A 15,409-nucleotide genomic window follows, 5' to 3' on the forward strand; every position below is an offset into this window, starting at 1 on the left:
TTTTAAATAACTAAAGTAAATTTATAACATACTATGTAATGAATATTCCAAAGCAACGTGCAATTTTATTTCTTTAATATACTCCGAAAAAAAATCGCCAAAAAGTTTAAACCATTTATGAAAGATAATTTTAAGAAGAGTGGAAAAGAGGGTCTCGTCTTACATCTCTTAGAATAGCATAAATAAGATTTGCTAGATGTGAATCTCTACTATGAAAAACCGGTTTAACAGGGATTCTTTAAATAACCTTCCAATGTCCTGTAACGAAATTTTAGGGCAAAATAACATTAATATAATAGTTCAGTAGAAATAAACGAAAATGTTATTCAGCTTTTGTCTAAACAGTATCGTAAAATTTCATCTGTATTCATTTCTTAGTTGTATGGAATTCTCTCATAAATAAAACATAAATCAAAATACTTAATACCATTAAATGTATTTAATAACGAAATTCTACAGCTATTCGTATTTTACTAAGGAAAATTAATAAATCTGCAATTATATAATAGGGATGTTTATTTTGTACTGTTTATTATTCCAAAACTGATTGTGCTTATATAACGGTATAATTAGTAAATAATGATTGAAAAAAAAAAGGAAGAAAAAAAACTGGAAAGTTTTAGTGTTACGAAATTCAATTAAATGTTTTAGTAAATACATACGGGCATTTTTTCAAATTTATATTATTGAATCAAAAGTATGGATACGGTACTTAGCTATACTTATAATAACGTACAAGCTATACTATAAGCATTGTAAACTGAATTATTTACACAAATTTATAACCAATATGGATTTTGTAGCATAAAATCAAATGTAAATCAATACATTCCTATTTTTGGAGCCACAGTATTAACTATTAATAAACGTTAAGTACAACTTATGTTTAAAATTTAAGTGTCAATGACATTATCCTCTGTGCCCTTGCTATTTTGAATCCAACTCAAAGGACAAAGAAATTCTTTTGTTAAGCATAGGGCGACATGGGCTATGAGGGAGATCATATTAGTGTAACTAATCCCCGTTTGTACCAAGGGGGGGGGAACGGATACTTCCAGGGGTTAGCCTGATGACAATGTGATCCTGTTCCACCGCTTTTCTATCGGTGGAGTTAATTTCTGTCAGTATTCTATCGAATCGTAAGCAGCAAAGGAACACAAAGCAAAGCTTTCTCAGCGTTCTCTATTCCAAATTACAGAGTCTGAACTGTTCGATTCAATCATTTTATTCTGCTGTGGTAACTCAGGGAATAGAGCACTCGTCTCCCAATGAGGTAACCGAGGTTCGAATTCCAACAATGGCTAATCGATACGAATTAAGCTCTAAGCTCACAATGATGACGCAAAACAATTCAGTGGTGCATGATGGTTAAAACTTCTTTTGTCGTAAGGCTAACCATGGAAGGTTTTCGTGGTTCGTCACATGGGCTAGTCCGATGCAATGCTTATCCAAAGCGTTCCCATGTCTTCTGGGTTGGTTTTTAAATTATAAGGCTACGAAGTAGAACATAGGTGATCGTAAACTAACAAATGGGTTAGCTTTTCAAGGTTGGTTATAAAATAAGATAAAATTTGATCTCATTGAAATGGCATCAATAAATTAACTAATCATTAACAGCCCCGTGGTAGAATCGAGGCGACACGGCGACATTGTCGCAGAACGTTACAGAGTTCCTGCAAAGAGATTTTTCCTTTGGTTTTTCATTTTGTTATTCTTTTATGCAGAAATTTTTGAAAGCTTTTTTTTCCCGCTAGAATTATATTCAAAAGATGTCTTCCTCGGGCATTGGTGGGGGAAATAAGCTATCGTGATTTTTCTATTCTAAATGATAAAGAAGAAAAGAAGTTTGAAAATAAAGAAGTAAAGAAGTTTTCTAATTTAGATAATAATGTAAAAAATTTTGGTTTTCTTTTTCGCATGTATATTTGTTATTATTAAAAGTATCTTGCAGAAAAATATTAACGCTAGGGAGGTTTGTCGTAGAAAGCCCGATAAAATTCTGCCACGGAGATTAACAGTTTAAATTAATTTTTAATAAAGTATAGTTATTTTTTTTCGGCAACGAATATCGTTTTTTTTTAAAGCACAGGCTCTATTGATTATATTTGTTAAACCAATTAGGTTTATTATTTAAAAATATTCCTGTAAGGTACCAAAAATGCAGAACCGTCTTCAAAAGAAAACCTGATAGGTAAAACGAAATTAGAATATAAATTATTCATGATGCCATTTCAGTACATAGAAAACCGGATCTCCGTTGATAACATAATATATACGCTAACACAAGTGCATTTGCAGAAGAAAAATTAAAACAAAATTAACGTATAAGAAATAAAATAAATTATTTACTTTAATTATAGTCAACATATTTAAAGTAATCTATAGCACTCAAAGGGATTCTAAACAAATACACATGTAAATTATTTTAATTAAATCACAATAAAAGAATAATTTATTCTGGAATAAAAACAACAAACGAGATTGAGATTTATTCAAAATAAAATAAAAATTAAAAAAAAAAAAAAAACATTATCATTTGGCAAGAAAAATATTTCCCTTCTTTTATTGTTCCATTACGCTTGCGTTGATAGAATGAATTGTGAGATGCAAACGATCGATATAAGCAAACGATTGAGAAAGTGATTGTTATAACTTTCATTCGCGTTGATTAAGAACACATTGTATTTACCAATCAAACACTAAATCGTCAATAGTAAAGATAAAAAAAAAACTCTTCGCGTTTAGTAGGATAAGAGAATATAATTGTCGTGTTTAGCGTCGGCAAGTAATGTTTTTGTTTCGTCTTATTTAAATCTATAATGACAATACAGTAAGATTTAATAATCGATAACAATATACATTTAAATTAATATACAATGGACATACTTCTTTTGTTAATTTGTAACGAGTGTAAATAGTAAATATGGCGATACATAAGAGTAGAAATTACAATAGATCGCAACAATTAGCTTTGTCTTGTTAATTCCTTAATAACGGCAGTGTGAATTGGCACGTTGAAAATTTTTGAAACAAAATTTTGATGCTTATAATTAATTTATTCACTTAAGGAATTACGCTATATTTTTGTAACCCGTAAAATTAATAAAACATTCATTGATAAATTAACATTATCTTAATTTTTAATAGGACGAATGGGTTTATTTTCCCCGCTCTAGTTATAATTCAAATAAAGTAGAATTCTAAACTAATCATGACTTTTTAAGTAATCATTATTATTGCATGAACACCATACGCTTGTTTATGAGAAGAAGTTTAGAGCCTTTCAAATGTAATATTTGCTTAAATTTATTATATAGCGAATAAAATAAAAATTTCGTATTTTGAAATGAAAATAGTAATTTTGTTAATAAAATAAATTATGTTATTCGCAAAAGACTTGAAAATTATGTTTTTGCACATTCTGTATGTACATTTAGTTACATATACACATATAAAATTTTTTGAATATAGTTTACAAACGTAAATATTAGATCCAATGTAGTATTATAGTTATAGTATTACGTTTCTATTGTTTTTTTTATAGTTCTATTAACTTTCAGCAACTAGTATTTACATTAAATACATATTCTCTCTATATAATTATATTATGCTATTAACATTAAATACAATATAGTTTAACACAGTATAGTGTAACACATATGGTAAACCACTAATATGTATTGTAAGAAATTTTATTAAAAAGGAAATTAAAAAAGATATGCAAATGGTAGATTGCAAACTAATATTTAACCCTTTACAGCTCGAGTAATTTAAAGATTTAATTTCCTTTATTTTTAACAAAAATATTGCCATATCTATGTTTTAATCGGGATCATTGACCCAAGGTACGAAAATTAAATGAATAAACGGTATAACTGTAGACCTAGTAACAACTAAAAATTATATTTCACAAAGATTATCTTTTAAAATATTCAAAGTGAGAAAAAAAAAATCTTTCAAGTTCCATCTACGGTTTTACTGTACCACTAGTGGTACCGTAACATAAATTTGAAAACTTCTACCCTAGATAATCCACTCGTAAGGTTTTAGAAAAATGAACTGCAATATACAATAATGCATTATTACTAAATGTATTCTGTATTGTAGAGTTTCTATGTGACAACAAACGAATCAACTATCATTTTTTTAATTAAAAGAAAAATCGATTTCAGTGCAAAGTTAGGTACTTGCATATAATAACCCATATGATATCCATTCAATAGAATAGATTTGTATACAATTTTTTATTCCAAATCAGAGCAAAAGAAATAAGTGAAGCATTCTGACGTTATGTTCTAATCTCATATGGATTAACCAAGGCATGGAAGAACTCGACCGTTAATTGGGTTACCCATGAAAGAAACAAATCAGGCATATGTTTATTCTGTTTTTCCAAATGAAAGTAACTTTTTTTAATGCATTATTTTTTCCATAACTACAATGCTTCAATGGCTAATAACAGAATGTCATTTGGTTGTTCGACCAATAAACAAACTAAACTTACGATGTTAGCATAATGATTGTTATTCTGATACAGTAGCTGATGCTATAGGATTGATTGTGAAACTATTAAACCAAAAGGGGGAAAAAACAGCGGATTCATTTTGAAGAGGAAAAAAAAAATTATATCGCAAAAAGTCGATAGTCACGCGAGTCATTCGAATCTTTAGGAGTAGACTCTGCTATTAAGCACACTTAAAATTTATATTCAAAAATAACTTCGATGCTGAATAACTGTGTGTTTTTAATAAACAGCAGTATTACTGGTGCAAAACGTTAAAAAATGAGCATTTAGAAAAACATTTGGGCAAAATTTTACGTCAAAAATTTGCTAGAAAAAATACACGCTCTGATATTTTAATTTTTGTGGATATTATAATAAATTTTAGTTCCAACTATATTTAATTCTCTACAATATAAAAGTGAAGTTTTATTTTCCTGATTTTTCGACCATTAAATATTTTATCCAAATTTTGGTGATAAAAAACTAAGATGCCGTTTCTGCCCCCCCCCAAAAAAAACAATGTAATTTGTAATCTACGTGAAATACTGGATATCGTTAAATTAAAATACTAATAAGAGAGTAATTAAAAATATAGCTTGTTAAAAAATGAGTTTTCAGAGGTAGTGACAAATATTGGACAAAATCTCGCGTCTAAAAGTGCCAAGACAAAATTACGCCTCGACACAATATCCGTGAATAAAATATGCGCGTTACATTAGGTTGCACGGATATTTAATACAGTTTAATACTTAAGCAAGGTCTTAGCCGCATGAATTTTTCCCGTTTTTGTGTATAACATCATTTGTTTTCACACAATAGTAGAAAAATTTGGAATATTTTCTTCCTAAGGCGGGAAGTTAAGGCTATTAATTAATGATGAGTCATAGGTGAAATATGAGATATTATATAGATACTAAATAGTAATACATATATTGAATGGCAGGTTTTATTTAAGTGCAAATTACTTATTGTTATTATTTTTATTAATGTTACACGTTTTAAGATAAACCAATGCTTAAATTTTTGGATTTTCAGGGACAAGACAACTAAATACTGTTTTTATTATTATTGTTTTCTAACGCAACACAAAGGACAATGAGAGTTTTATGCCAATTTATTAAGAAAAGTGCTTTAAACCTGAATTTGGGTTCAGCAAAATTGAAATTACGAAAATGCATCAGAATTGGCGACGATAATGGACAGCTGACCCATGATCTGCATAAATATCGGTATTTTATTTTACCACCCATGATGATTTTTGATGATTGATGCTATCAAAATATCAAAACCAAATCAAAACGTGCATCAAAATATGAAAACTGAAACAATTAAGATAGTTAATACTTTTCCATAATGCAAATAATTTTTACTATCTTTTTAAAAGCTCTTAAGAGGTCAGTCTTCACGATTTGGAACTCAGATTACATAAGAGAACTCATTATTTCGAAAAACAGAAAATTAATCCATGTTTACGTTTTCAATTTCGTAGAGTTAACCCAGAAATGGGCAACGCGCCAGCACAACAATTATTGGTATTTTCAAGCCGAGATCTTGTTACAATTTCACTACGCTGACACTCCAAAACGTGAACCTAATGTAAAAGAACAAGAAGAAAAAAAATTTATTACGCAAACACCACAGATCACACTCGGAAAAAAAGGTCCCTACTTTTTTTAAGCCATATAACATATTCAAATCTGAATAAAGAAAAATTGCAACTCGGATTTTTTTTCCACCCCACCCTCCGGCGATATTTTGTTTAGAAGTCCGCTCACAAAATCTTTTTCCATCAAGAAAGCTTTCTCAGAAAAAGAAAGCAAGTGAAGAAAGACTAGGGAGAGAGAAGAAAAAGCACGTTCTTTCTTGCGCCTTTGTTCCATCCTGCAGCAACTCGAACGTATTCGATGCATGAGACTTTTCAAGAAGATATAAAGGCGTACTTTAACATTTTTTGGACCAGTACTGTGGAGGAAAACTGGATCACAGAAAAAGAAGATATAAAAAATAGATATATACATATATATATATATATATATATATATATACTAGGGGGTTATCAAAATGGCCGGGTTATATGGAAAGGAAATTTGATCATCGTTCGATATAAAAAATCTCGTACGAAATAGAATTCTTCGAAATCTCTGGGAGGATTTACACGATTTGAGAGCGCGAAATATCGTTTGAAGTTATGTCCGATTTTATGAAGGCCGGCGTATTGTGTATGCTTCATGTCTCCAGACGATTTGTATGGAAATAAATAAATAAGCAAGCGATAAGACTAGTTTCATACATTTGCTTGCTATGCAACCTGATTTTTGTAAACGAGAAGGCTGAATTTATTGGGAATGGGACATGATTTTTGACAATAATTCTTGAAAAAAAAAAGAAAATAATAAACTCGTCTAAGCATATTTTAATAGTTTGAGAACTATTTTAAATAAAGTTAGGTTGATTTCGTAATAATAAAAAAAATAATAATAAAATTTAATATCGACGTTTTTTAAAATAGTAACACAGCAAAGATGCAATTTCTCAAAAATAGCTTTTAAATTATACAAATAGCTTTTAAATAAGATAAAAAGCCAATTTTTATCAGGCTACTTGATTTTCTCTCGTTTTTAAATTAGCTCTCGAATTATGGAAAGCAGCAGGGTAATAAAAAAAAGCCTATAAAGTTATAACAGAAATTCATACGTATGTAAAAATGATGCAATTAAAGGAAATTAAACAAGGAAACAGAACATCCTATAACGTAACACGTCGAAAATTCATCAGCGATAACATTGACAAAAATTTTCATTGATAAAAAGTAGTGTAACGGTTTAACATTTTAGAACAATGGCTCAAATACTTTAAAAAGTAATTTTAATAGCCATTTATTAAACTGTTTCAACTCCTGCATTGATTTAAGAATAAAATTAACTCAATTAGTCAAACAATGAAACAAATTGTAAATAATCCGCCTTACCTAATAGAAAACGTAACAGTCAAATCTATTTCAGAAAATTTAATCGTCATTAAAAGTCATCCGTAAAAATTATTATACATCCCTTGAAAGTGTATTTTAATGTGAAAATGTTATTCAGCTCTACACTATAAGAAATTACGGATCAAATTACGGTATATAGTATCTGCATCTTCCGCAAAATCCATTTAACCATAAAATCTATTTTACCGCGAAATCTATTTTTACCGTAAAATCTATTTTCACCGTAAAATATTATAAGATAATTTTTTCAGTAATGTGAGTGATTACGATAATTATTACTGTAAAAATTACAATGTATCAGATTCTTTGTTCCGTAACATGTTCCAGATAAAATGGATTTTACCTGCAAAATAATGGATATCGATAAATGGAATTTACCTAAAAAAAGTACCTGCAGCCTGAGTGCCGTTAATTTACCGTAATTTGATACGGTATCTTTTACACAATAAGTCTTTAAAAGTTTTATTTTGAATGTTTGAAGAACAGTGAATAAAATAAAATCAATATAAATTATGATTACAATTACTGCTTTTAATATTAAATTCAATTACATAATCAAAAACCGTTAACTTTATAAAATGAAAATGCAAACGAACGTGTAAATGGTTACAGTTAATAAATACATTAATTGCAACTAAGTTCCTTTCTGAAATTAAAGAACTTATTTTGAAGAAAGTCGTTACAACAAACTATGAAATAAATCAGAAATATATGGCTTCTCATTGAATGTAAAAGGATAACTATTAATTAATTAGTCTGTTAGTTGTCTGCCAGCTGCGATAGGAGCAGACGATTATTTACATTTAGTTCAAGAGAGGAAATTAACTTCATTTACTGAGATACAAAGCAGACGATTCCTTATTTAGCTTTAGAAAAAAAAATTTTTACTACAACTACTAGGAATGCTATCTTACTACGAAATTCAGAATACCTTTTCTACTTCATGCGACAAAACTAGGCAGGTGCTTCGTTCTCTCTGCTTACTCGTGGTTCATTATCACCGATTGCACAATCGGGCGCGCAGGTAGGTAGGTGGAAGAGAGAAAAAAAAAACGAATGATTGTATCTGTAAGTAGAATACGATAAAGGCTACAGGTATGGATGATGACCCTTTTTATCGCACCTTTTCGTCACATAAAGAAAAAAAGACTTGAATAAGTGATAATTGGGGCAAAGTCGTTTACTTCAGATGATGCGCCGAAAAACTGAATTGCAGTCAAACGAGTTTTACTGCGGAAATTCATAGTCGCGCAAGTCATTGGTTTGTGATTTATGTTTGATACAACATTTTTTAACAATATAAATGTAATTTTTTTTTATTGAATTACTATAAATCAAATACTATAGTTTAAATTTAATACATTAACAAATAAAATAATAACAGTACATGAAAAGATAAATAAATAAAAATTATCGCCAAAATAAGTTATTTGAAATGTTTTTTTAAGGATCTTGAATAATTAAATTGATAGAAGCAAGTTGCTGATCTCGAATAGAGTTTGATACGAAATACCAAAAATTAAAAATTCCAGACAAATTATAATAACAGTTTTGAATAATTATAATATTGAATATATTAATGTCCAATCAAAATTAATGAAACTAAACATCGGAGTTTACGATAAAAATTGGTTAAACAGTGAATTTTCAGTTTTTAATTATCGAAATTCACAAAGCTCAAAATGGAGAAGAGAAAGTTTTCCTCTTAAATATCGTATAAACTACGCATAATCATTATAAAAAAATTATAAAAAAATATTGTTAAAATCTTTTTTTTACACTAAAAAAAATAAAAAAATATGTAACTTAAAAGGATTTATTTGCAATGCTTAATGAATGTTATTTTCACAAAAAGTTATCAGAGTAGGCAAGCCTAGACCATAATAAAGGCAAATTAATTTAAAACCAATTGAAATTACATAATATATAATATAAATTTTGTTTACACAGCAAAATTTTAAAATAATTACTGAAAATTAAAAATTTATATGTTCGTTACATAAAAATAAAGTTAATAAATAAAAATGTAGCTGAAATGATGCTTTTCATTAGAAAATAAGGAAATTTTTGCTTCATATGAATGACTATTTTACCAAACGATTTAACGTTTTAAGACCTTAAATGAAAACATTATACATATACATTAATACTGAATCAATATAATGTTTAATCACGATTTAGTTGAACGAAATTGAGTAAAACTTATGATGCGCTATTGCAATAATAAATTCACCATAAATAATAATTAGATACTATAATTGCTCGAATTCATACTCGAGAATGATACACTTCAACTCATGGAAAATAATAATTGGAAAATACTTTTTTTTTCTTCAAATTCATAGAAAGGAATGATATAAATTCACAGGAAACAACAATTGGATATTATTAAATGTTGCTTACTGAATTTATGCACGGGAATAATATAAATTCATGTTTAATAATTGGATACTGATGAGGATCAAACTTATAAGCTTGAATGGAATAAATAAATTCACGGGAATGGAATAAATAAATTCACAGGAATGAATAGAAATTCCACAAATATAAATTAATAATACAATCTAAGTTTTAAAATTAAAAATGTATGTTAATTTGGAAAAATAAATAACGCGAAATATTTCATTTTTAATTACAAGACGAGAAATATTATGTTTTCGATGAGAAATATTTTAGCTTGAGATTTAATAAAGATTTCAAAAAAAAAATTTGCCAGATAGCAATAACAAAGACAGCTAAATAGATAGGAAGAAACTATCATTATGAGACAAAAAGACGAAAGGCATGAATTGCGACTTATGAAAACATTAAAATGAACTGCAATGAAAACTTTTTCAGTACTTGTGTAAACAAATGCTTGAAAGAAAAGAAAGAGGAATTCTCGTTTGATCAGCAAAAGGAACATTACGAACAAAATAATGAATACAACATCAGCTTCTAGATTCCAAAATCAAGCAAACGTGAGTACAAATTACAATCGGGAAGATTCGTCAGAGGCATCATGCGTGACGAACAATAACGGTCGTAAAATAGATAATCGTGCAGCCGAAAATTCGAAATCACGGAAAATGACTAAGTGATCATGCCAAATAGAATAAAGTCGTGGAATTCAGCTGTTTCTGGAACCGAATTGGTGTAATCTTTACCAGAGCGAATAGAAATGGAAAATACCAACGGAATGAAAATGCACCAAAACTTTAATTTCTGATAATAACTAAGTATACAAAAAAGTCACTTTTTTAAATAATAAGAAAAAAGTGATATCAGTAATAATATTTACGTTGAGCCGTACCATTACGGCAAGCGTACTAAGACGTGAAATTTATCCCTGTTTTTGCAAACCATGTCGAATCACCAAGTTAAAAGAGTACAATGATATGGTTAAACTTAGCAACATATTAAGGTTACAGTAAATGTGCACAACATGGTTATATACTGTAACACGCTCCACATTTTCTTAAGAATAGAAATCACAGCGCGATGAAAATGATGAGGTTTAATTAATGGAAATCAATATTTTCCAAAAGAAGACTATACATAGTAATTAAAAATCTGTATATGAATCTAGAAGTCAGCTTTTTGAAATTCATTGGATATTAATAGAATTTATCCATGAAATTCATTGCGAATAAGTACTCATACTGCATACACTGTGAAAAATCAGTACTTTTAAGCTAAATAAGAACGAAAATTCAAAAATCAATAGGTATCAGTAAATGTTATAAAATTCAATGTACATAAGTCTAAATCAAAGCGATAAATAATGAAGATCATTGTAGTTAATTGTGGAATGTTATTATTTTTAATCACACCGGCAAAGATACGATTTAATTGAGAAAATTCAGCATTCTTCAAAACGTAAGAGAAAAAAAACGGATTGTAACAGACGAATGAATATAAGTTCAAGTATCGATAAGTTCGAGCAGTTTTGCGTTTCACAGTGCAGGCGAAAACTACTACACAATCATGCAGATAGGATACAATAATCAATTTGAACACCTAGAATCAATACCAGATCAGATAAAATTACGAATTCTTAAAACTGTTTCAAAAGCCACAACGCTGAAATGGACTTTCATCATGAGTAAATGAACAAATAAATATGAATATTTGATTTTTCAAGACAAGAAAAATCTAAAAAAACGTTGGAACAGTATAATTATTCATTAATAAATAGGTGCTTAGTACAATGAAGCATTTTATCCAAAATTTCAAACGACAAAAAAGAGAAAAAAATTGTTGCAAAATAATAATTAAAATTAAATCATAAAATTCCCCCGGATTAGAAAATAAGCAGGCGCAAAAGATGTTAAAAACAGGGAATTGCAACTTATTAAACAAAATATCGGTAATATGAAGTACGTTTTTCGCCTAGATTATCTCTTTACGTAGATTCAAATAAATTATCCAAATAGATCATTAATTAATTAAATTTAAGTAATGAAACTAGAAATATCTTTTCTTAAAAAAATTATTCATAACTTAATCAAAATAAATCAAAATTAAAAAAAAAAATGTCGAATAATAACAGTTAAAATACTTAATACGATGTATATTGACATCGTGAAACAGTTACGATATAAAATAAGTGTTAGAAAGCTACTGGGATAGAAATGTAGAGAATTAAAAAGATTTAAAAAAATATAACTTAAAAATATAGCAATAAATGAGTAGTAATGGTGAAAATAATAATTTGTAGTAAACCACGATGAATAATGATTTCACGTGAATCGATTAAATTGCAAGATAAGTAGTTAGAAACGAATTCCACGCATGAGTACGTAATAATACAACGGCAAATTCTAGGAGAAGTGCAGTCAAGTGTAAAAAGAATTGTTTCATACAACGAAAGTTCCATTTTATCATGAATTGAAGAAAAATAAATAGCTAGGTTAAATTATAATATACTTGAAACTTAATACAAAGTCTAACAATATTCGAAACACGAAATGAAACGATTATTCCTGAAAATGCTACAATGCAATATAGAGGTAACAGCATTTCAATGAACTTGATACAAAGTAGCAAAATGCTGAACACGTTAATACTAATCGATTGTAGATAGTTTCAATAAAAAATGTAAACTTATAAAAAATACGCTTAGCAATCGTTTTAGAAGTAATATTAGTACAAATAAGCGATAAAGTTATCGAAAAATAAGCTAATGAAACCAAACGTATATGAATAGTTGGAGATTTTAAATTTTGTTTTCCACTAATTGATATATTCAATGAATATTCATTATGAATTCAGCGATTTTTTGTTGTCATATTCATAATAAGTAAGAATTTGAAACGAAAAAAAGAACTTTTAGTTGGACAAAACTAATTAAAAAATCGTGTATCTTTTTTAAAACCAATTGTATTAAAATGATGAAGACATTTTTTGACAGTTTTCAACGCATTCGATTCAAGTTCATACCATTCTTCAAAAATAATATAAATAATATCAAAATATAAAGTATCACTACGAGAAGCGTTAAAGTAGAACGTTAAAAATTAACATGTGTGTTAATTTTTTTAAAAAAAGAACCGTATCATAATATAATGATTTCTTTTATATTTATAAGCAGTTTTTCACAAACGCAATCTTGTTTAGTAAAAAAAAAATTATAAAAAACTGTGTAGCAAAAGCTAAAGCAATAAAAATGTATAAAATTCTTTCGAAAGATTTATCAAACAAATTTGCTAAATGAGATATTACCTCCATTTTACAGCACTTGCATGCGAACAAAAGATTCACAAAAAAATAAAAACGATAATTCGGACAAAAGTTGAATCTTTAAATCTAGTAAAACGCACATAAAAAAGTGAACATTCGAATGTAGAATTAAAATTTGTCATAAAAAGTCACAAAAACTAATTATGAAATGCTGATTAAAAGAAAGTTTCACTGAAGGGTGAAAATCATTTAACATAAAATTTAAAAAAACTGTTTAAGTGCATTTTGGATATAATCGAGTTCAGCAAACTCAAAGAAAAAAATCCAACTGTGTTTTCCAGATAAAAAAGATACATTTTATCTCGGAATAAATGAAAAAAATTGAGATAAGTAGATCAACAAAACGTTTTATGAAATGCTCAGATATAAGCTGATAAGAGAAGAAATAAAAAACTAAGTCGGAAAGAAAAAAAATTGGAGAACCAGATTGCGTTCACTAAGTACTCAATGAGAGAATATCTTAGTTAGAAATTCTATGAATAACTTTTAATTCATTACAACTTGATATCGGAATATAATTTATAATTATACGATATATATCTCATGGATGCGTATAGGAGTATAAAACTTTTCCGTACGTGTTAGATAAATTAGATTAGTCTAACTTGTAACCTCGAAATAAAAGACGATAGATAAGTGAAATTAAATATCGCTGTCGTACAGCTAAGACCAAAGTACTCGTCGACAGATTATCAACCGACCATTGGCGTTAAAAATCCAATAATCAATGTGGCATCTAGTTTCTAAGTCACGATTAGCGAAGAAGAGGAAACAGCAATGAAAATGAATTCCTAACACAAAAGAAACCAAGCGAATATTTATAACTAAATCAAGCAAAACAAAATCTAAATTTAATGTAATTAAATCGCTATCCCAAAAGGAATGATTTTTTAATTAACTGAAAATGTTGCTTTTATGATTATTCCCATTTGTTTAAGGACGATTATTTTTCCAAACACATTTTTATATCGCTTGCTTGCCTTAAAATCCCGCAGGAATACGTTTTAGAACACTAATTATTTTTTATTTGTTCTAAATTATACGGAAATCTCACTTGTTTGCAAACGACTATTTTCTTTAAAATTTTTGTAACAAATAAATATCGTTTGCTTACGCAGAAACGTGTTTTAGAAAACGATATCAATATTTTTTCTTTATTTATTCTAAAATATCCAGTGATCTACTTCGCAGACGATTTTATTTTCATTTCTGAAAAAAAAAATATCGTTTGCTTACCTTGACATGGTAGATTTCACTTTCATTCAAAGACTGTGTGCGAAGTTTGTGCGTTAAATATCTGAGCATCTCAAAGAAAACCAAAATCACAGTTTTTGTTAACCACCGGTCAAATACCTCAGTGGTTCTAAAGTATGAAGAAAGCACCTTTTCTGTTGCAGGTATAACATTAAAGGATTCCAGCTGGTACCACCACAATAACAGCAACAGCTCCCAGAACCATCTCGGAAAAGCAGTTCGAGAATTCAGTTTGGTGAAAATAGTGAAGTGTCGCAAAGAAGCCTGCTACATATAGATATTTACAAGTGAAGAGCGGCTTATTGCGGACCGGAGTAGATACTGCTCCTTACACGTCCGTGTTTCTCGTCCATCTGAAGTACAGAGGGGAAAATTTCTACGCTGCTCCGTGAGAGGCGAGGGACTACTCGACCGGCGTGTGACGTCACAAACGGAAGCCGTGGCGGACTATTCCACTACTACGAGAGGAGTTGGGTCTCCTCCATTTACTTTTCAATGGCAACGTTTCAAGGGGATATATTTGACTCGAATTCTGGTGACACTTTTTTTTTTCTTCGAGAGATGTTCTATAAATCTAATGGAATATTTCTTGCTAGTCCTACTGAAAGAATGAATGCTAAGAGAGTGGTTAAGTGTAAATAATCATGTTAAAATTTAACAGTGAAGTCTTTAACAGCAAAATTTTATTATAATCTTTAACAGAAAAATTTATCAGTAATTTTTTTCATGCAACTTCTGATTATAAATTAATTCAATTAATATGGTTTTAATTTTTTTTTCCAAAAAAAAAAAATAAATAAAAATTATACATATAAGCCATATATTTGTGCCGGTCGTGGAACAAATTGCTATAAATAAATAAACAAAAATCGATAAATAAGAATGAATTAAAAATTTAAAATAAATGGAAGTAAACAAATGAAAACAAACAAGCAGGGAAC

At 28.6% G+C, this 15,409-nt stretch overlaps 1 protein-coding gene across 2 annotated transcripts in view; it reads right to left on the reverse strand.

Annotated features, from left to right (window-relative positions):
* The window catches only part of LOC107454516 (uncharacterized), a 93,077-nt gene extending 78,158 nt beyond the window's left edge, over nucleotides 1-14,919 (reverse strand). The window contains exon 1 of one of the 2 annotated variants that reach the window (XM_016071728.3): nucleotides 14,451-14,894. In XM_016071728.3, the coding sequence (XP_015927214.1) occupies nucleotides 14,451-14,519 (69 nt within the window). In that variant the 5' untranslated portion in view covers nucleotides 14,520-14,894. Of the gene's footprint in view, nucleotides 1-14,450 lie in introns of both variants that reach the window. The other variant, XM_016071727.3, reaches the window with a different exon arrangement.
* Nucleotides 14,920-15,409: the final 490 nt, after the last annotated feature.

This window comes from Parasteatoda tepidariorum, chromosome 1, assembly GCF_043381705.1.
Source record: "Parasteatoda tepidariorum isolate YZ-2023 chromosome 1, CAS_Ptep_4.0, whole genome shotgun sequence".
NCBI lineage: Eukaryota > Metazoa > Arthropoda > Arachnida > Araneae > Theridiidae > Parasteatoda > Parasteatoda tepidariorum.